Raw genomic sequence first — 23,037 nt, 5'->3', positions numbered from 1 at the left:
CGATCCCCGACAGGCCAGGGAGAAACCCACATGGTGCAGCAGACCTCTCCTGTCTTGCCTGCTGCTCACCTCAGCAATGTATTTCAGTCAGTCTGCCTGTTCGGCTCCCTGCTCTGTCTCTGGTGAGTCCTCTCACCCCCATATCTCTGGCCTGTATCCCAGCTCTTATATGCATAAATAAATAAATCTTTAAAAAAATAAAATTAAATTAAATAAATAAAATGTGGATACTATTGTGACAGGAGAGCCCATGCATGCTGAGCAGGTGATGTCCACCAAAAAGACATTCCCTTATATCATCCTCACAACTAGCCAGAAGGTCAGTTTCAACTATACTATCCCACATCTTCTCTCTAAGAGCTACTGGGCTCTTTAATCTATTAGTAGATTACTCTGCAGAAGACCTTCACAATTTGCGACCTGGTTTGAGCTCCTTATTGAAACCCAGTAGGAAATAAAATATTAAATCAATTTGCCTAGATAATGTATATTTTTTTCCCTAAAATTCTTCCAACCCCCAGGCCTAGCTTGCCTCTCATCCCTCTATAACTCAGCCCTCTATAAGTCAGCCCTCTCCATTGACCGATCACCTTTTCTATGAGGAAGTCTTTTCTGTTTTGAAGATTTGATTTGACACCTTAATTCTTACATCTACTGTACTCTCAGGATTTGGCAATGTTCTAATAAATAGAAAATTATCCCCAGTAGTCTAACCATGTTCCTGTCCCCATCCTCCTAACTGCATCCCAAAGCCTCTAGCAACCAACACTCACAATTTTGCAGAAAAAGGCAGCATGTTGTTTATTATTCAAGAAGTTTGGATTACTGTTGAATGTTATCATTTACTTTCTCAGTTGGCTAGAAAAGGCAGAACACACTCTTCTGTGAACAATTTTCCATTGTTTACAGAAAGATTATTTCCTGAATTTGTATACATTTACTTATATTGAAGCTATGGAGAGACATCTTCTGAAATTAGGAGTATGGACTTTAGAGGAATTTTCATTTTATTTTCAATTCATCATGTGAGGTTTTACGTACTTGTTTATATTTAGTGAAATGTCTATCAGAATGGTTATCTTATATGAAATTGTTTAGAGGATGTCTCTATGTCTTGTTGAACATAACAAATATAAATATATATAGCCTGGAATAACAAGGATTACAAATATACACGTGTATCAGCTTTAAAATTTCCCTTCCTAGTCTTTATTTAAAATGGAAATTGCATACCCCATAGAGAGATTAGTACTCCCAAGACTAGAATAAACAAGTCAAAGACCAAAAGAGAGAAGAACTAATAGTATGTGAGGTGTTTTTTTAAGCTACTATTTTTAACTCATTGATGGAAAGTTTCTTAGGGTCACATATAGAACCAGAGGTATAATTGTTCAACTGTGAGCATTCACTGACCTCTGATTTTAAATCTGTGGTTGTTTTATCCAGTAGAGCTGACTCCATACTGTTTATTCAGTAGATGGAGGAAAGCTGGCTCTACCTATCCAAGTCCCCCTCGGTGCAGACAACAGAACTGTCACTTCATTCAACTGTCCATCCAAATATTCAACAAATGTTGGTTATTTGCATGTGCCAAGAGCTGAGGTATATATCAGAAATGTAAAAAAAGTAAGACAAGATCCATAAATTCAGATAACTCTCAGACCACAGGGAAGACAGAAATGTAATAGATAATTAAAGTACAATGTGATAAATACTATGATTCTGGTACATACTTTTCTCCCATGATGCACTGTTTTCTGAGATTTAGATTTCCCATCAATGAAGTGGAAGGTAAGATGTTAGTCAGTTAAACCTCAATAACTTTAATCCCCTGAAATGGAAATGAGTCAGCCCTGACAGGTAAGTCTTCCAAATAACATTTGACCAACACTTTATGTGTGCCAATCCCCGAACCTCTCAGTTAACTCTGATTTAATCTGTAGTGTTCCTTATGTTGGCACTCTTATTGCCAGGAGAAAAAGAACAAGGCAAATCACTGAAAAAGAATATATGAATTGGGTTTGTATGTGAAAAATCATACTCATAAATAATTCATTAAAAACTAAGAGTAAAATAATATATGTTTTAACCTGGTAGATTAACAAAAATTGCCCAGTGCTGGTAGGCATATGGAAAAACAAGGGCTCTCGTGTGCTGTTGAAGAGAGTGCAGTTTTGGAGAACCATTTAGCTATATCTAAAATAATTTAAAATTTGTTTACTCTGCTTCAACAGTTCTATTTCTAGGAAGTTATCTCATAGACAATCTCAGATAAAAACAACAAAAATATACACATAAATGTACTCTTTACAGCATAGTTTATTATAGCAGCAAATTGGATAAAACAAAACATCCTCAGTGGAAGACTGACGAATAGTGGTGGTAATTCCATACTGTTAAAGTAAATAGGATCACAAGAACTGATAGAGAGCTATCCAAGAGATGTTAAATGAACAAAGTTACAGAACAATCGGTAGAGTACGATTGGGTTTCCTATTTAAAGAGGGGAGTAGATATGCCAGCTCACATGTGGAACATTTCAGGACAGATATATAAAAAACTCTTGGCAGTCTCCCCTGGGGAGTGGAAATGCAGGTCTGAAATAGAAGCAATACTTGCTATTTTTCTCTTTATTATTTTGCAACTTGTAGTTTAAAATTAAACTAATAATAATTTCATGCCATCTTTCCTTTGAAGAATCACACTGTATATAATCATATTAAGGATTCTGAGAAGCCCTATTTAATTTTGTTTATAACAGACAATTTAAATATGTGTTTGTCCAAAGAATGTCATTGCTACTTATTTTGTCTAATAACAATCAATATGTCATAGGATAGACTATGAGCAACTCTGACCTAAGGAATCACAGAGACACTGTGATCACCCTAAGTGGGGAAGCAAAATTTCTGACTCAAGATCCAGAATGCAACTGATAACTCTCAAAATCTGCAATCATGAAGGAGAAAGAGATATGATTTGTTCATATTAAATAAATTACATCCTGCCTCTTAGTAAAGGAAATAGTGCTCCAGAATTTTCTGTAAATCTTAGATGGTATGTAACTGTTTTCTAGGAAGAGTTAGGTACTACTTTCAACAGGAAGGGAAAAATACACTTTCAAACTTGAATTACAGTTTTTCTCATTTAAGAGACTGACATTTCACCCCCATCATGCCTCCCTTTTGAAAAGATATTTTACCTTTAAAAAGGAAAGTACAGGCTTGTCAGGTAATTTGAGTATCTATTTGATGACAAGAATATGACTTCTCTGTTCATTTCTCATTCTGTATCTTTTCCAGTTACCTTCTCCTGTCACTTCTCTAGATACTCTTATCTTATGTCTCCCAAATGAGACTTCATTCAGACTTCTTCTATGATTTTAATTGGATATATAAAGCAATTGCTATTATCAATTAATACAGGCCCCTTTCTCCAGGGAAATAATAAGGGGAAAAAATAACAAAACCATTTCTCTTTAAAGATAATAGGATAAAAATTAAGTAAAGGGGAGGTCTGTGAGTAATAACCATTTTTTTTTTTCTCTGTGCCTGGCCCATGCTATCATTTCATACATTTACATTCCAGAATCTTATTCTTCAGTTGGAACCATACAATTGTGTTGTATGAATATAAATGCTTACTCCAGAAGTCCCTGCTGCAGATAATTGGAGGTAATGAAGTTGCCCAGAATATGAGTAGGGCTCTCATTTTGGCCTGTGTAACTTACACATGTGAAATAGGTTTGAGATTTTTGAAAAGCAAATAAAACCTGCAGGTGGTCCCTTGGAATAGTGAGACCTGGTTGCTGAGCCCGGGCCAGCAGCAGACATGCAGAACAGCAGACATGCTGCCAAGGAGGTGGAATGTCAATGACAGAGTGCTTTACGCTTGTTTGGGTTGGCTCTGCTTGGAAGGTAAGGAAGAGGAGAAAGAGACATTAGGAGCATGTATCTTTCCATCTCAAGTCTCTCTTCCTCCTCCTACAATTCTTCCTTCCCTTTCCTCTGGTATTCTTTCATCAAGGATGAATTTAGATTTTGTTGTTGTTGAACTTACCAATGTGATTGGCTTACTCTCTATTACATCTGCTGCTGGGCCCTGGAGTCATATGAAAGAGCTGAATTGTCATAAGAGTGCTCATGGCTAGGGGCCACAGATAGTTGAACCACTTCCATATAAAATGGGGAGAGGAAAACAAACTACCAATTTCTCTTGCCAGGAAGAAGGATTGCTGACCACCAGCACCACCAAATTGTATAACTCTCAACTCATCCCTTTCCTTTCTTCACAAGAATCTGCTTTGTTTCCTGAACTTGGTGTGCACACACTGGCAATACCAGACCCTTTAGTCAGATAATGGCTCTAATTGTTTTCCCTACTAAGATGTAAACTTCTGGAAGACATTAATTGAATTCATCATGATAGCAAACACTGCACTAGATACCCACTTGATTGAATCACTAATTAAAGAAATATTTTCCACCATTTCTTGATGTTCTTGGCATATAACTAGAGTGTCTTCACCTCCGTAAGCTTTTCAAGTCCTCTACTTCCTGTCAGATATGGAATCCAGAGTTGGCATTATATTCCTCTCCTTTGATAGATCCAACTTCTATTCCTTGATAGATAGTGCAGAAATTAAAGTTTATCAGATGGAAAAGGTTCCTGAGGTATTTTCCTGTGAAGAAGGGTGAGCCTGTGCATTTGAGCTTACTCTGTTACCTAAGAATGTGCATTCTTCATATGGTTAATGGAAATACGAAGTCAGAAATGGTGGCAAATTTGGCACGAAGCTGGAAAGAGATTATTCCTGTTAACACATGACTTATGGGGTACATGCTCTTAAGGGATCCAGCCATCCATGTGAACAAAGGCAATGAAAGCAGACCCTTAGTGTGAAAGGTCTTTAATAGAATTAGTGTGCATACAGTAAGAAAAAAAGTATTCCCAATAACAGTTTCCTACTAAAACTACCAAAATTACCCATCCCCTCTTGGGCAAATGCTTAGCCGAACAGGGTTGGCCCTATATGGGGCTGCTGAGGCTGAGAAACTTGACATAAATTCAAGGTAACTCTGGATAGAACCACAAGAAAGGGGACAAGTCTGGGACAGAAAGAGAGATTCAGACATACAAATCAAGAAAATAGTTGCCATTGTCTCTGCCAAGGACAGCATCCCCACGTGTCACCCTCATGGCTCTGCCAAGTGTCTCTACATGCCTCTCCTCCACATATCTTCTGTACTGATGTGTAAGTTAGGGCCACATCAGCAAGTGTCCAGGTCCTGCCTGAGTTCTGTGTTATATCACCTCAACTCCACCTCTAGTGCATAGTAGCTCCCCTGTTTGGGAGGTCTGATCGTGGCATTCTGAGACCACATTGCAGCCCAAGGTTGCTGCATCTGTGTGGGGTGGGGGAAATGACACCTCTCCTTCTCTGTAACATTCCTAGTTAGTTTATTCAATATATACAATTTTCTAGTATGATATAGAAAAGTACATTTTCCTCCATTACCTTGTTTGTTAACCTATACTGAATACATATTTTATTTTTATTTTAAAGATTTATTTATTTATATAAGCACTGGGCACAGTCAGAAGCGCAGGAGGGTGAGAGAATTCACCAGAGCCAGAGCGGGGGAACAGAACAGGCAGACTGATGAAATACACTGCTGAGGGGAGCAGCGAGTGAGACAGGCGAGGTCTGTCGTGCCATGTGGGACCCTTGCCGGTGGCCGGGGATCGAACCGGCACTGCAGAGGCTGCGGGCAGCCTCGCAGCCCATCGATCAATCGCTGCACCACCAGGGGAGGCCCTGAATACTTATTTTATTTTAGTATCTTTTACAAGGATATCTATTTGGATTCATTGACTATTATTGTCAGTGAGGCTGTTAACAGTATTTATTACAGTCAACTAGTCTCTCAATGTGTAGTTTTATAATGCATTTAAATATATGACAAAGCAAGTCTCCACTCATTGAATTTTTAAAAAAGATTTATTTTTATTTATGCATACAAGAGCTGGGGTGTAGGTCAGAGGGACAGAGGTGGGGGTGGTGGTGAGAGGATTCACCAGAGACAGAGTGGGGAGCAGAACAGGCGGATCTACTGAAACACACTACTGAAGGGAGCGGCAGGCCAGACAGGAGAGGTCCGCCGCGCCATGTGGGTTAGCTCGCTGGCCAGGAATTGAGCTCAGACCCAGGAGCTGATGGTAGCTTGATAGCGCTGAGACTTAACCCCTGCACCACCAGGAGGCCCTCATTTAATTATTTTTTAAAAAATGTAACTGTTTTCATTGCCTTATTTTTCCTTTAAAATCATTTTTTCAAGTTCAAAAAATCTTAAAGAATTAAGAATTTTCTCTTACTAGTTTTGCTGGTATATAGGGAAATCAATTTAATATCAAAAAATCTTAATTAATTTGATGCATTTTTATATTGGTTCACTTTCCATATGATTTCTTCTTTTTCCTAAAAATTATAAATCTTACTCCTATTTTTTAAGTCTTATTGCACCAATCGGAGTAATATTAAATATCTTTGGTGTAACTAGGCATTGTTTATTCTGACTTTATTGTGAAAGTCTATATTACTTCATCATAAAGTATACAACCAACTTAAGAAAGATGTCTATCTCATTTTCAGAAAGTTATCTTTTACATATGTTTTCCATGAATATCTAGAATTAAATGTTAGTGGATGCCTTTTAAATACATTCTGAGATTATCATGTTTTTCATAATAATATCTATTAATATAAAAAAGTCCCTATTAATATGAGTAGAAGAACTTTATAATTTGGTGTGTATGTGCTTATATGTGTAAATGTGATATATATGTATAAAAGAAACAATAGATAAGCTTGACAATTTTTTAGCATGACAGTTTTAAATAAATCACAAAGCAACTAAATACTGAAACTTTAAAAATTAATCTAATGGCTGTTTTTCATTTATTTTGTGTGTTGTGGCTTGTATCGATTTCTTTTATGGTGAGTTAATTCAATAAGTTACTGGACAAGAAAATATCCCTTTTAAGTTTTAAAAATGTATTAGAATGGATGTGTACACTTTTTTGCTTTTAAGGGACTTCTCTGTATCTCAAATAGCCTATCTGGCAGAAGAAGATAATGGATATGCTGGCCTGTCTTTGAGTGGAGTGGAAAAAAACAAAAAAGAAATAAAATGTCTCCCCTGGGATACCCAACCACATATCCTCCCTTAGTCAGATTTGGTGCCAGAATTCATTCCCCAGGTATATTCTAAAAATTTAGTTAAAGTAGTCATGGGCAGAATTGCCCAAGGCATCTGGCAGGAAAAAAAGTAAATCTCCAAAGGAACACTCTCAAAACTCAGGCCTCAAAGAATTTCTTAGATAAAGTTTCTAGGAAACATGGGCTCAAGTAGGAAAAGAAAAAAACTCATAAAGACTGCTGATTTTAAAATAGCCAAAACCACAGTATAATATATTGAATATGTTTACAGAAATAGAATAATGATAGTATGCTAGGAAAAAATAAACTATTGAAATTGATCATGAAGATTTGAAAAATAGAACTTCTACAAAGGAAGAATAAATAATTTAAATTTGAAATTCAGAGAACAAATTAAATATCAGAATAAACGCGGATGAAGGAAAAATGGTGGACTGAAAGATAAATTAGAAGAAATTACATTCAATATAGCATAAAGAGCCAGAGATGGAAAATATTAAAAAAGAGAATAAGGCACATGAAGATAGAATGAGAATATAGGTCTACATATCTCTAATTAGAGATCCATGAATACAGAGTAGAAATTGGGAAGAACTGATGGCTGAGCAATTACCAAAATTAATGACAAGAAATGAGACTTCAGATTCAAAAGCCTAGCAAAGACAAAGAAGATAAACAAAAAGAATCTCAAATGTCGTGATATCCAAGTGAAAAACCAAGGCAAAGAGAAAACAACAAAGCGCACACAAACATGAAAGAAAAATTACTGGAAGGACCTACAACCAAACTAAGAGGTGACTTCCTAACAGCATCACTGAAAACTTAGAAATAATATCTTTTAAGTGCTAAGAAAAGTATTTTCAGTCTATTATTACATACCAAAGAAAACTATCTTTCACAAATGAAGGTGAAATGAAGACATTTTTAGAAAAATTAAAACTGAAGGGTGTTTACCTTTAACAGAACCTCATTAAGAAACTTGGAAAAAACATACTTTAGGAAATGAAAATGATTCGAGAAAAAATGTGAGATCCAAGAAGGGAGCTGTAAATAAATATAAGTAAGCAGTGTCTATATTAAACAAAGCTGGAGAAGTAAGTCTTGGATAACAAAAACATAAAAACCAAAGTTAAAATATTCTGAAGTTCTTATATTTTTCCGAAGAAGGGTATAGATACTAACTTTTGACTTAATATGGATGCTTAAATGAATGGATCACCCCTACAAATAGAAATAAGCTGTATCTTTGTTGTAAAATTAGTACATGTTTAATTAAAATAAACTACGAAAGGGAAAGAATGTAATGAGGTAAAACTGGTTCAATCAAAAAGAAAGCAGAAATTTTAAACAGAAAGAAATGCTGAAAAAGTGAGGCAAGTAAAAACTATATTTTTCTATAAAAGACCTGTCTAGATATAGAGGTTCACAACATAGTGTTGTGAGAAACAGAACACTAAAAAAATCTTCAATATAAAGTAAAAATTGTTAGAACTAAAAAGAGAAATTGCAAACTAAAAACTGTCTTGCCCACTTCACACCCATTAGGATGGTTATTATAAAATATAAAGAGTGTTGGTGAGGATATGATGAAATTGGAATCTTTTTGAACTACTGGAATAAAAATGATGTAGCCACAGTAGCAAATAATATGGTAATTCTTCAAAAATGTAAACATGGAATTACTGTATGATCCAGTAATTCCACATCACACATACACACCCACAAGAAATGAATAGGAATTTGTACACTCATGTTCATAGCGACATTATTCACCATAGCCAATAGGTAGAAGCAACTTAAGGTGCTTCCATCAACAAATGAATGCAGAAACAAAATGTGGTATATACAGTCTTGTGTCACTTTGCCACATTTCGGTCAATGAGGGACTGAAGGACATCAACAACAGTGGTCTCAATGAACTATACCCTGTAGCCTATCTATATGTGTAAGTGGGCTGTACCATGTCTAAGTTTGTGCAATTATACTCTATGATGTTCACCCAGCCAAGAAATCACTTAGTGATGTGTTTCTGAGAATTCATCACTTTCATTAAAAGTGACACATGACTATATACACGTAATGTAATATGATACAGTCTTAAAGAGCAGGAAATTCTGACATATACTACAATGTGGATGAACCTTGAAGACATCATGCTAACTGAAATAAGCCAGTCACAAAAGGACAAACACTGTATGATCCCACTTATGTGGTGTACCTAGAGTAGTCTAATTCATGAGACAGAAAATAAAATGATGATTGCGTTTCAGTTTGGGAAGATTATAAAGTTCTGGAGATGGATATTAGTGATGGTTACAGAACAATGAAAATCTATTTAATGCCAGAGAACTATATACTTAAAATAGGTTAAATGGTCATTTTTAAATTATGTATATTTTACCACAAACAAAAACTAAATCCTGTGCTTATGCACAAGAATGCTTATGCCCTGCAATACTTGCCACTATCCCTGAAGTGTTGATATAATAATCAACATTAGTACTTCAAGAGAAATCAACTATGTTATCCTTTTCTAAAGTTGCTCTTACTATAGCACACAGGTAAAGCAAGAATGTTTTCTAGGCATACCATATGTTTGTGTAGCACTTTATATTTGAAGAAAAACTTTTATGTGTCCTAAACCATTTAATCCTCGTGATGTCCTTATAAGGTAAGTACTATTACTCCCTTTTAGCCGTGGAATGAAGTGCAGCCTCAGAGATTAAGTAACCCAAGATCATGGGTATATTAAGTATGTGAGGGTTGAAATACTTATCTTCCAGCTAAAGCCATTGATTTCCAGTGAACAGAAACAGTTGTCGACTTACTATGAACTTTGCATTTAAGATGCCAAAAGTAAGTGCTTCAGTTCTTGTATGCATAAATAATCTTTAAAAAAAATAAAACTAAAAAATAAAAAAATAAAGAAAAGGGGAAAAAAGATAACATTATTACCGTCTCAGCAATCAAAGAATAATGATACTGAATTTATTCTCTGAATCCTATTAACTTATTTGTAACTTTTTATAACATTCCATTTTCAAACCATGGTCACGTTTAAATACCTGGCTGTTTTTATTTTTGGATTTTGTTTTGAGGGGCTAGGTAAGCTTTCCTTAAAATTCATTGTTTTAAGTTGCAACTCTTCAACTTTTTATCTAAATTTGCAAAATTTTTGTCTAATTCCAAATTAAAAAGTAGCCAGATTATTCTCTCATTGTTATGCAAGTACTGTTTCACTTTGGGTCTTAAATTTCCTTTTTTATTGCTCTCCTTGGAGTGGACGGCTAATGTAGATGGGAGAAACCTGGCAATGCGCCATCATTGACCTTCGCAATTTTATGAGTTCTCTTTAGAACAAATGGCTGGGTCAGGGCAACCTCTCAATTGTCAGCATGCAGCTAATGTTCATTTTCCTTTGAAGCCTGCCATAGATAAACCAACTCAGAAACTCTACTCTCCTGCTTCAGAATGCTGACCCAGTAGGTTTCCTTCTCTGGGCAGATTTGATATCTCATGGAAAGATGTGTGGTATTAGCACCCTCGTACTGTGACAAGCCTCCCTCAATATATTGACTGGCAACATATATAGCTCTTCTTGAGGCCATATATGGTAGATTTCTCAGCATGGTCTTTTGGGTGAAAGTACTTGATATTTTGCTTTCCTTGGTCCTTCCCTCTGTGTGGTGGCTGGAAAATCTGTACTGACAATTTAAACATTGAATATTCAAAGAGATGGCCTTTCTCTTTCCTCTTTCCCTTTGTTCCAGCTGCTATAAGATGAAAACAATGGACAATCTGTTACCATTGCATTTACTGCACAGATACTGAAGTCCAGTCTCCCACCTAACACATTGGAAAATGTTCGGAAGCACCCCACTTTAAGGCTTATAGCATCCGGCCTCCCCGGTGGCGCAGCGGGTTGAGCACAGTGCTGTGAAACTGTCCACAGCCTCTGCAGTGTGGATTCAATTCCCAGCCAACCAGGGAGATACCCATATGGTGTGGCAGACCTCTCCTGGCTCGCCTGCTGCTCCCTCAGCAGTGTTTTCAGTTGTCTGCCTGTTCTGCTCCCCGCTCTGTCTCTGGTGAATTCTCTCACCCTCCTGCGCCTCTGGCCTGTACCCCAGTTCTTGTATAAATAAATAAACCTTTAAAAACAAAGATTTTAAAAAATGCTTATAACATCATGGGACTCTGTCCCTGGAGTTTGGCTGAAAAGTTCACCATCCACGATTCTCTGAGTAGTGCACAGTGGAAAAATAAAGTACTTTTACAAAAATAAAGTTATAATTTGGGTGATTTTTTTTTGTACCTGTCAGGTTTATTTCTCCTATTCCCATAGTTTACCTTGATGTGCCAGAAACTATGCTGAGCACTTCCTGTGCACTGTTATTTTATCTACACAACAAACCTATGTGATAGGTATCAACATGTTCATTTTACCAAAAATAGAAACCTGAGATGTAAAGAGGGTAAGTGGCCATCTAGCTAGTAAGTGGCTTATGTTGTTCAATCCTTTCTTCTCCCGGAGTAGAATTGTACAAACCTATCTCAAAGAAATTGTCGTTTTACTCTTTACAATTCTAAATTAAGGAATTTTCAGAATCAGGCTTTCCAGCACCTGACAGTGCCTCTCATACTTGATTATTCTCTTCTTTCAGCAGTGGTGAGCACCAACTTTCTTTTTTCATGCCTTTCTGATCCATTATTATTTCCCTTCAAATTTATCTCATCTGTAGGTTTTAAACAAATATTAATAATCAGCAAACTCTTGTTAACATCCTAGCCAAGAATGTATTTTCTAATGCCTCAGTCATTTTACTTTCAACTTCAAGCTTTACTCAATTTTCCTATTTTCTATTAAAGGGTGAAAGATATGCAGCAGTCAATCATTATTTATAATTGTGAAAATACAGCAAAAAATAAATTTAATGGCAAACAAAAGTAAATATAATTCCATATAATGAATCAGGCAGACTTTTATTTTTAATACTGCTTAAAATATGAAGAATATCATGATGTCATGCCTGTTTCTAGAAAGAAGCCTGATTTTTTTAAGTGTTAAGGCTGTTTTATTCTGGCATTTATATAATTTCAACACAATATTTTGCAAAATTAAAGGTAAAATGAATAACTTGTTATCCATTAACATAATATTAATAAGATACATTTATTGAAATCTACTTTGCATTCACAATTTAAGGAGATTATAGGTTTGTGTATAAAAAATGAGGGAAGATGAACATATCAATAAATTTAATTATACCAGTATATGTAGGTGTTTTTATAGCTTTCCTTCCAGTTCTATAGCAAGACCTGAAATTTAGTTTCCAAAAATGAATCTGTCCTCCTCTTCAGAGAAGCTTAAGTTTGAAATCCAGAAATAGCCTAATTGTATGCCTTGATATTAGAATGTCCTTTCTTTCCACTTGTGTCTGTTTATTGTGATCAAATCTCAACTCTGGATTGAAATGCAGACACACCTCCATGTTTCCCACTGTAAGATATATCTTTTTGTTCCTCCCACACCAGAGTCATCAGAAATCGGACCTTCCCTTGCCGTTCACACGTCTGTCCCATTTGGAGTTGCACACTTGGAACACAGCATTGAGGATGTGCAGAAGTTAATCTTCCAGCAGCTGGAAGTGATTTTGCCAGGTTTGCCTCAACCAGTTGCTACCAAATGCCAGAAATGGAGATATTCACAGGTAATCAGAAACCACATGGTAAGAGCACAATAATTTTCCTAATACGTCATCAGAACTGATTTTATCAACAGTTTTTCTCATTCTTTACCACTCTGTAGTAAAGAAATTAACAATGCGACCTTTGGAGCAGATATGTGTCTGCAGATATCTGTAAGTGTAAAATTCTGCAGGTTTTGTATTATCCTGTTATTCCTCACTAAGAGATGCTTGCAGGTTTTCCCAACATCCTAGCATCTCAAGACTTACACACCCTGACTATCTAGGCTTTCCTATGCTGGCAAGACAGCTTATATTTCAAAATGCAGCTGTTTCTCTAGGGTTTTCAAAATCAGTACTGTGGTTATATAGAAACCATTATAACCTCCCCAAATTTTGCAATATGTCACATTAACCTTGTAAGTGTATTTTGCTACCACAATTTTCATTTTTATTAAGTTCCCACTTGGGTTTTCACTGCTGCCAGCAGAGGTCTTTGGGCATGAAAGATGAATACCTGCACAGGTCAGCTAGTTGAGCTGTTTTTCAGGGTTAGATCAACTATTTTTCAGGGTTAGATCACTCTACTCATTCAAACTGAAAGCTCTCTACATGAAGTAAATGTTGACTTTTCTGGAAATCTCTCCATATTCCAACAGAAATTTGTGAGTCATCATAGAAGTCCTTTGATCTATAAACTCAGTTGTGAAGTCATTCAGGGACAATGAAGCAAAGGATAGGAGAAAGAAACAGTGACCATTTTTATGGCATTTTCCCCAAAGATTTCCTAGCACATTGATTAACTGATTGATCGGCACTATTGGTTATCCAAGCTGTTATGTCTTTAGGAAAAGTGATGCTGTGAGAACTCACTGCAGTTTTGTATGTTTTAAAGGGCTTTCCAAAATCAGAGGAAATGGTAAATTTACTTCCTGAAACATTGCAGCAGGTCTCTGTGTTTACCCCATATCTTCTCAAGTTAAATTATACATTGAACCTTTGGGGAAAATATTTACTTAAACACGTCATGGTCACTTAGAACACTTTAGTTTTTCCTTTTAAAAGCATTGAAAAATCTCAATAGCAAATGTTTTTAAATAATATTTAACTCAATTTTAGGTTGGCTTGAAAAAGAGGACTGGGAAATAATCTTGTTGATATAACTTGAAGCTAGGTCTATTACACAGCAAGTCATTTGCAATTTATAAATATTCCTTTAAAGTAAACAATAGTTGAGTTTTCTCTTGCAAGGAAACTTATAAACTCAAAATAACCCATTAATAAACTGAAAAGATGGATTAAAATCTAGTTGTTTTTAAAAATTTAATGTGTTGATAAAAATTGATTTGACCTAACCACAAAATGGTCTCTTCAAAGTTGTGCAATAGCACAAAAATTTAATAAAAAAAATCATTGAACACAAAGTACATCCAAAGCCCTGTGTTGATTTTTTGTTACAATTTAAATGTTCTTCCTTGAAATTTTCTCATTACATTTATAGTTCTATACTCCTGAAATCTACATTAACTGCAAAGTCTGAAAGGGAATAAGTTGTCATGCAAACTTAGAAGTTTGCATTCTCCAAAGTTCCTTTAGTATCCTTCTACATTAACATAACATTGTCATTTATGGCAGAAATCTTTCTTACATTGTGAGACAGATAGATTAGATAGCTAGATAGCTGGATGGATGGGATAGATAGACAGATAGATAGATAGATAAATAGATAGATCTATAGACAGACAGATAACCTCTCACATCGCTTTAGAGAAAGAAATAGTTAATCACAGGTCCAGAAATTCAGTAGGATTAACTGTAATAGTTAGTTTTCAGTTATTATTCCTAAAAGAACATTTCTCCAGTGCTTTTAATTATTTTTAATTAAAATATATATTTATTGAAATATATATATTTTGCATCATTGTTCATTTTTGTATAATATTTGATTTTTTCTCACAGGTATTAATCCCTATAAAATTCCCACCACCAAGTCACCCATGAACTGCCACCATAGACTCTTGTGCTTTTCCCTCCTTGTTTTGATCTCTCCCCTGCTGTATGTCTCCAATTTATAGTTTGCCTGCTAGTTTTGTCTCTCTCTGTTTTTTTTTCCTTTCTCTACCCCTTGTTTGGTCTCCCTAAATACCTCCTATAAGTGAAATCATCTGATATTTTTCTTTTTCCTTCTGACTTATTTCACTGACCATAATCCCTTCCAGCTCTCTCCATGTTGCTGCAAATAGCATGAGTTCATCTTTTTTGATTGTTGAGTAGTATCCCATTGTGTATATATACCACATCTTCTTGATACACTCATCCATTTTTGGACATTTAGGTGGTATTTTCACACCTTAGCTATTGTAAATAGTGCTGTGGTGTGTCCTTTGGGTAGATTCCTATCTCCAGTGCTCTTAAAAGATCCACCTTAACCTTTGCAACCAACCAATTTTGAAATTTCCCTCATTTGAATAGAGATACAGTCTCCTTGCAGGGCAAATCCCACCTGTATTTGCTTCTAGTCTGGTTCCCACAGTCTGTTTCCTTTTTTTTTTTTTTTCATCCTTCACTCAAATTTCTCCTATTTTTCTCACTCTTCCCCCTTTTTTCCCTTCTTTCTTTCTCTGGCAAACAACTAATAAAACCCTACATCCTTATTTCATAAAATCCTTGACAGGCCACAGAACTGGTGTTCCCCATCATAGATCCCTCAGACTTGACTCTTCATTATCATTCATTTTATTTCTCTTACATGGCATGCTGGCACCCAATGACCCTAAAAGGTAGGAAGAAGGAAAAAAAGGAAGGAAGACAGCAATGATAAGCACTATCAAAAGCAGCCTTTGGGGGTTGCTAGTTTTAACCCACTATAGTAATGAGGACTATGAAGACTCAAAGACCCGAAATGAAGTTCCTAAGGTCCCATGGCTGGAAATGACAAAACCACTCAACCTGCTTCTCAAGTCCTTTCCTTTTTTCACTCACCTTCTGTTTCCTATGGCAACTGAAACAAATCACCACATGTTTGGTAGCTCAACACAGCACAAATTGATTATCTTACAGTTCCAGAGGCCACATGTTCAATATGGGTCTCACTGGGCTAAAATCAAACTGTTGGAGGAAAATCCATTTTCTTCCTTAATGCATCCAGAAGCTGTCCACATTCCTTGACTTGACACCCCATTTTCCATGTTCAATATCAGCAACGATGGTGAAGTCCTTCTCATATCTGGCTTTGAACTTTTCTCTTGCCTCACCGTAAGGATTCTTGTGATTTAAAGGGCCCACTTGGATAATCCAACATTATCTTCCCATCTCAGACACAACTTATGAGCAATAGTAATTCTATTTGCAGCTTTAATTTTCCCTTGATGTGTCTAATTTAGCATTTACAGGTTCTGGGGATTAAGATGTGACTATCTTTTCTGCCTACCAAACCCTTCTTTCCCCCGGAATTCCTTGGTAGATTCCTTTATGAGACATTATCTCCCAGTCCCCCCATAACGCCTCTGAGAAGAACATCACCCTTTAAGGCTCAAGCCACTTGAAGGAAGTGACACTGTCTGGGAAAAGCTGGGAGTAATTTGCATGGGGATAGTTTCTTGTTTTCCTGATGTTGCTCTGCCTTGTCCAGTGCAGTCTCTAATTCATATATCCACAATAGCAGAAGAGGGTGAGAGATGTTTGCCCATTTATTCTTTTCATTATTGATTTATTTGATAAGCATTCAACAGTTGCCTAAGACATACCTAGGACTCGGCTCATGGAACCCTGAAGACTAATACTTGCTGAAGACCTTCTCCTAATAAACTAGGAATGAATTTTTTTCTTGAGAAAGATAATGGTGGGCCTCCCTGGTAGCTCAACGGGTTAAGACACAGCACTATGAAGCTATCTGCAGCCACTGAAGCATGAGTTCAATCCCCGGCCAGGGAGGTGACCCACATAGCGCAGCAGACCTCTCCTGTCTCCCCTGCTGCTCCCCTCATCAGTGTATTACAGTCAATCTGCCTGTTCTGCTCCCTACTCTCTCTGGTGAATCCTCTCACTCCCTGCACCTCTGGCCGGCACCCCGGCTTTTATATGCATAAATAAATAAATCTTTAAAAAAAAGGAAAGTTAATCATGCATGCTTGTGAGTGCTCCTCTTAAAGAAGGAGAGAGAGATGAAGAAAGAAGGCGTGTTTGACAGACTTAGGAGTTGCTTCTGTGCCTCTCATTTTGGGTTTGAATAAAACACTTGAGTAGGTGGTTCAAACAAACTTAACAAAGCAATGACAGATTTGTTGTGGTTCTCAGTTCCTCCCTTTTGCAGCTCTTCACCCTCCATAATTTAAATGTTTATTCAGTTAATATAACTTGATGCCTAGGATGTGATGCATTGAATGAAAGATTCTGTGGAAAGTATGATATATTTATTCTTTCATCAGAAGAGCAATAATTGGAATTGCCTTTACATGTTCCTTGACAGTTGACATTTAATCATCTTGCTAACCCTGAACCTCTCCCCACTACTATTTATTGTACTTTCCTTTGTTTCAGGGTCTATCACGATGCCTCTCTCAAACTTGTAAACTTGATTTATTTGGAAGTGTGACTCTGATTTTCCCCATCTTTCTATCGTTCTTGAAAATGTCAGTGGCCCTGTCTACCACTTTATTTAGCATAATCATGGGTTATTTTTTAAAAATCACAACACATATTTTCAAATATCACCATCAGGAGGGGAATTTAGGGACAAAAGAAAAAGGAAAGGAAGGTGATGAATGAATACACTGGCATCTTTGCCAAAATAAATGATTTTGGGCTAACCTATTAAGCCCATGCAGTAGAATGAGATATCAGTTATCTTTTATGTTATACTTCTGGCCTTTTGCCCTGAGACTGTGCCTGCTCCCTCCCCAGTGGCAGTCCTTTCATATTTCTTAAAGAAAAGTATCATGAACTCTCTAATTTGATAAAAGCTATGAATATGAGCAGTCTCATTATTTCAAAATATACATGTACATATAAACACAAAAACTGTATACAGTTATGAGGATTTGTAAGCAACCTACAGTCGTCTATGGATCCAGTGTTAAAAACACCTGCTGTAACTGTTATACCACTTATAACTAATACCCCAAGAACCCCTCATGGCCCAGGCTTATGCAGAAATCATAGAAACACAATACAGCAACCAAAATGAACTTGAATCTCTTCTTTACTTCATATAGAACTTTAAAGGCTATCCAAAATTCATTATCTTCACTGGTACCTTTCACATCTCCTCATTCCCTATATATCCCACTTCTGGAAGGTCCCTCAGATCTTCTTTTTTGCACCCTTAACTCTTAATTTCCCACAAAGTTTTTCCTGACAATAAACTGCATGGCCTTATATTTTTTTCCCTGTTTTCAGCCTCCCATACAAGTTCTTCTCTTCTGATTCAATACTTCCCCACCCCTTCTTAGATAAGTAAATCCTTGCCAATTTCAATGCAAATTCTCCATTTGTTTTCCTCCTTTTTTCCAAATTGATTGCTTCAGTTATATAGGTATATTGCCCAGGAGTTAAAGAAGTAATAAAAGAGCAAAGAACAAATTTTCAACAGTTTAAAAGCAGAGTTTTCCTGAGAAATTTGTGTTCTATTGAGGGTAGGAAGTACGCACACAGAAAAGCCTAAAACCACCTGTGTACTTACATTATTGCTCATGAGGTTGATTAACAGTGGGTAGCTGTCTAATTTCAGCATTGGGTATAATGTGGTGATTAGTATCTTCATTTTTTTCTTTCTCTTTCATATGCATTTTCTATTGTATCAGTGTCATTTTATTCTTTCTTATGGGGATATAATTGCAATATTGGTTTCAACTATGCCGCATGATGATTTGATATTTGTTTATATTATTTTATTTTTTAAAGATTTATTTATTTATGCATACAAGAAGGCTGGGGTACAGGACAGAGGTGTGGGGGGTGAGAGGATTCTCCAGAGACAGAATAGGGAACAGAACAGGCAGATTGACTGAAATACACTGCTGAGGGGAGAAGCAGGAGAGTCAGGAGAGGTCTGCTGCATCATGTGGGTCACCTTCCTGGCTGGGGATTGAACTCATGCTGCAGTGGCTGCAGATAGCTTCATAGTGCTGTCTTAACCCTTGCACCACCAGGGAGGCCCCTCGATATTTGTTTATATTGCAAATGATTAACACAATAAGTCTTGTTAACATCAATTCTAATATACAGTTTAAAAAAGTTTTTTCTTATAATGAGAATTTTACAATCTGCTTTTTTAGCAATACTGTATTATTAGCTATAGCCACCATGTTGTACATTACATCCCCAGGATTTTTTTGATTTATAATTGAAAGTTTGTACTCACCACTCCCCATTTCTACCTCCAGCAACCGGCAATCTGTTCTCTGCATCTATGAGTTTGGTATGTCTCATTTTGTTGTTTAGATTCCACATATAAGTGAGAATATATAGTATTTGTCATCCTCTGTCTAACCTATTTCACTTACCATAATGCCCTCAAGATCAATCCATGTTGTCACAAATGGCAAGATTTTCTTTTTGTTTATGACTAAATAGTATTCCATTATGCATATATTTACCAGAAATACTTTATCCATTCATCTCTTAATGGACACTTATGCTGTTTTTATATCTTGACTATTATAAGTAATGTTTCATTGAACATGGGGGTGCATATCTATTTGAATTAGTGTTTTCATTTTCTTACTTTTTTCCTAAGAAAAATTTATCTATGCATACAAAAACTAGGGTGTAGGCCAGAGGTGTGGAGGTATGAGAGGACTCACCAAAGACAGAGTGGGGAGCAGAACAGACAGATTGACTGAAATACACTGCTCAGGGGAGCAGTGGGTGAGACAGGAGAGGTCTCCTGCACTATGTGGGTCACCTCCGTGGCTGGGGATCAAGGTCAGGCCATGGCAGTGATAGCACTTGAGCCTAACCTCTGAGCCACCAGCGGGCGGTCCCAGTGTTTTCCTTTTCTTTGGATAAATTCCAAAACTGGAATTACTGTAATATATGGTAGTTCTATTGTTAATTTTTTGAGAAATCTCCATACTGTTATCCAAAAAAACCAGAATAAATGCATGGATTTACATTTCCACCAACAGTGTACAAGGGTTTCCTTTTCTCCACATCCTCGCCAACAATTATTTTTCTCTTTCTCATAATAACCATTCTAACAGGTTTGAGGTTATATACCATTGTAATATTGATTTTGTTTTTCTCTGATTACTAGTAATGTTGAGTATCTTTTCATGTGCCTGTTGGCCATATATGTTTTCCCTGGAGAAAAAAATGGAGATCCTTTATCATTTTTTATAAGGTTAGTTTTTCTAGTTTCTTTTTTGCTCTTAAGTTATATGAGTTCATTATTATGTTGGATATTAACCTTTTCTTGGGTACATGACTTGATGACATGTTCTCCCACACAGTAGGTGGCCTTTCATCTTATGGATGGTTTTCTTTGATGTACAGAGGTTCTTTAATTTGATGTAATCCCATTTGTTTATTTCTCATTTTCTTCTTTTAGGTAGGTTGCAACTGGAAATTATCACTGATTGTATGAATATACCAATAGTTCTTCTGAATTGTTATAAATCTGAAATATTGCTCCCTTCAGAGTAGTTACTTGATAAGCTACACCCTATTTCAACAAGTAGAACGCCTCTTTCAGAGCTCAATGTGTTCTCCAGCATAACATTAGTTGGAGCAGCCCTTTGAGTTTTGAGCTTGAATTTCATGTTTTAGAAACAGCTAAAGTCATTTGGACTTAAACCTTTTAAATAAAATGAATACTCAATCTTTACAATTTTGTTAAATGTTCGAATAGACATAACTAAAGAAACATAGCTGTTTGTATTTATCTTTTTTAATGAAACTGGTAAATTGATTCTCAAACCAGTTTTAAAGCTGATACCCCTAAAGACATTGACTAGCACATCATGTAAACATATTGTCTACTAGGATAAATTCTTACAAAAGCAAAAATTAATTGTGCTTATCAGTGAAATACATTTGGCGTGTTATTTTGTAGTTTATTTCCTCAACATAATCACTCTATCTTGGCTATCCAGCCACTGGTACAATGACTTTTCTCCCATATTTGTGCTTTATAATTCCTGATTTTTAATAATGTGGTATGATTATGACCTGTAACTTTGGAGTCAGAAACTTGGTTCAAACTTGGTTCCCTGTGTGCCTCTGAGCAAGTTAGACAACAACTCTACAGCTCCAGGCCCCTATCTTTAAATGGTAACAATTGGGCCTACCTCATAGGCCTATGGTAAGCATGAAATGAAAGAACACAGTAGAAAACATTTACTACAGACACTAATACAAAGCAAGTTCTTAATTAATATTACTAAACAGTAGTAGCAAGAGGAGAAAGGAAGATGTTGGGGTAAAGGTCCTCTGATAGCTATTTCTTTTTTTTTTAATAAATTTTATTTTTATATTCCCTATACAATTGCAACCCCCTTATTTTGACCACAACCCCTCCCCTCCCCGGAGCCCACATCCCATAGAATGTCTCTGGTTCATAGTTGTTTGTTGATTTTGATTTTCACTTTCTTATAGTTATTCATTTTCCTGGTCCCTTATTTAAGTTTTCTAGATTCCTGCTATGAGTGAGACCATCCAGTATTTTTCTTTTTCTTTCTGGCTTATTTCGCTGAGCATGATCCTTTCCAGCGCCATCCATATTGCTGCAAATTGCATGTGTTTATCTTTTTTGAATGCTGAGTAATATTTCATGGTGTATATGTACCACATCTTCTTGATCCAGTCATCTATTTTTGGGCATTTGGGTTGTTTCCAAAGCTTAGCTATTGTAAATAGTGCTGCTATAAACATAGGGGTGCAAGTGCTCTTTGGAATTGATGTTTCTGTGTCCTTTGGGTAAATACCTAGGAGTGGAATTGCTGGATCATATGGAAGTTCTATGTTTAGTAGGTCCAGAAATCTCCACACAGCTCTCCATAGTGGTTGGACCAGTTTGCACTCCCACCAACAGTGCAGGAGAGTTCCTTTTTCTCCACAACCTCACCAACATTTGTTGTTGCTAGTTTTTTTAATATGTGCCATTCTCACTGGTGTAAGATGGTATCTGATGGTAGTTTTGACTTTCATTTCCCTGATTACAAGTGATGTTGAACATTTTTCATATGCCTGTTGGCCATTTGCATTTCCTCTTCAGGGAAGTTTCTTTTTAGCTCTTCTGCCCATTTTTTGACAGGATTATTTTCTTTGTTGTTGTTGAGTCTCATCATCTTGATAGCTATTTCTTAATAGCTTAACTCTGTGTTCCATTTCTTTCAATGATTATATCTCTTCATATCTACATATTTCCCCACTTTTTCTTTTTTTCTTATACGCTCTCTTCTCTTCTCTCTCTGTTTCACATATGCAAAGAGCTCTAGATAGGGAAGACTCAGGAGGACTGATCCAATGCCAGGGGCTATGACACTGTCATTCTGATGGTTGAATCACATCAGAACAAAGTGAGATAGAGGTGGTGGATGCCCACAGACACAAGGAACTCTAATCAGTTTGGTTTTCTTTTCAACTTACAGTTTTTCCAGCAAATTGTTATTCATTCCAAACTAACTCGCACATTTTCCAGAATTTGGTCATTTAAGACATTTATGCCATGAGTCAATATTTCCTGTCTTGAAACTGTGACCACAAGCACACTCTAGCCTTTGTACTTTGGAGAGCCTAAACAGACTTTTTGGAATTGGCAGACTACGTCATAACCTAGTTTATCAACAGCAGGTGTCAACCTTAAGCACTCCATAGTATCATCTCCCACCTCTCTATCACTGGCACATAACTAACTAGTTGTTTCAACTTAGTATGAGTTAGCCACATATGTGTGATATCATCAGCTGAGCAATATTCATCATTGAATTAGGGATGTATGGTCACAATGTAATCAAATTTTTCTATGGGTACATATTTCCCCTTTTCATAAAATTCCATGTTATGTAAACTATGAAATGTTTCAACACTTGAGTTTAATTAAAATCATTTTTCTCAAGTATCATGGGACTTATCCTGCCATGCAGGCAGCATCACACTTTTCCAATAGAACTAATTATTTTAAACACCATT

At 36.3% G+C, this 23,037-nt stretch overlaps 1 protein-coding gene across 2 annotated transcripts in view; it reads left to right on the top strand.

Annotated features, from left to right (window-relative positions):
- Positions 1-23,037, top strand: part of RNLS (renalase, FAD dependent amine oxidase) — a 289,771-nt gene that overhangs the window by 250,517 nt on the left and 16,217 nt on the right. For both annotated transcript variants that reach the window (XM_037496516.2, XM_037496518.2), the window contains exon 6: positions 12,755-12,930. In XM_037496516.2, the coding sequence (XP_037352413.2) occupies positions 12,755-12,930 (176 nt within the window). The remainder of the gene's footprint in view (positions 1-12,754; positions 12,931-23,037) is intronic.

This window comes from Talpa occidentalis, unplaced genomic scaffold, assembly GCF_014898055.3.
Source record: "Talpa occidentalis isolate TD23 unplaced genomic scaffold, MPIMG_talOcc4v2.1 talOcc4.8, whole genome shotgun sequence".
NCBI lineage: Eukaryota > Metazoa > Chordata > Mammalia > Eulipotyphla > Talpidae > Talpa > Talpa occidentalis.
The sequence above is the reverse complement of the archived record's forward strand: the minus strand, read 5'-3'. Positions and strand labels throughout refer to the sequence as shown.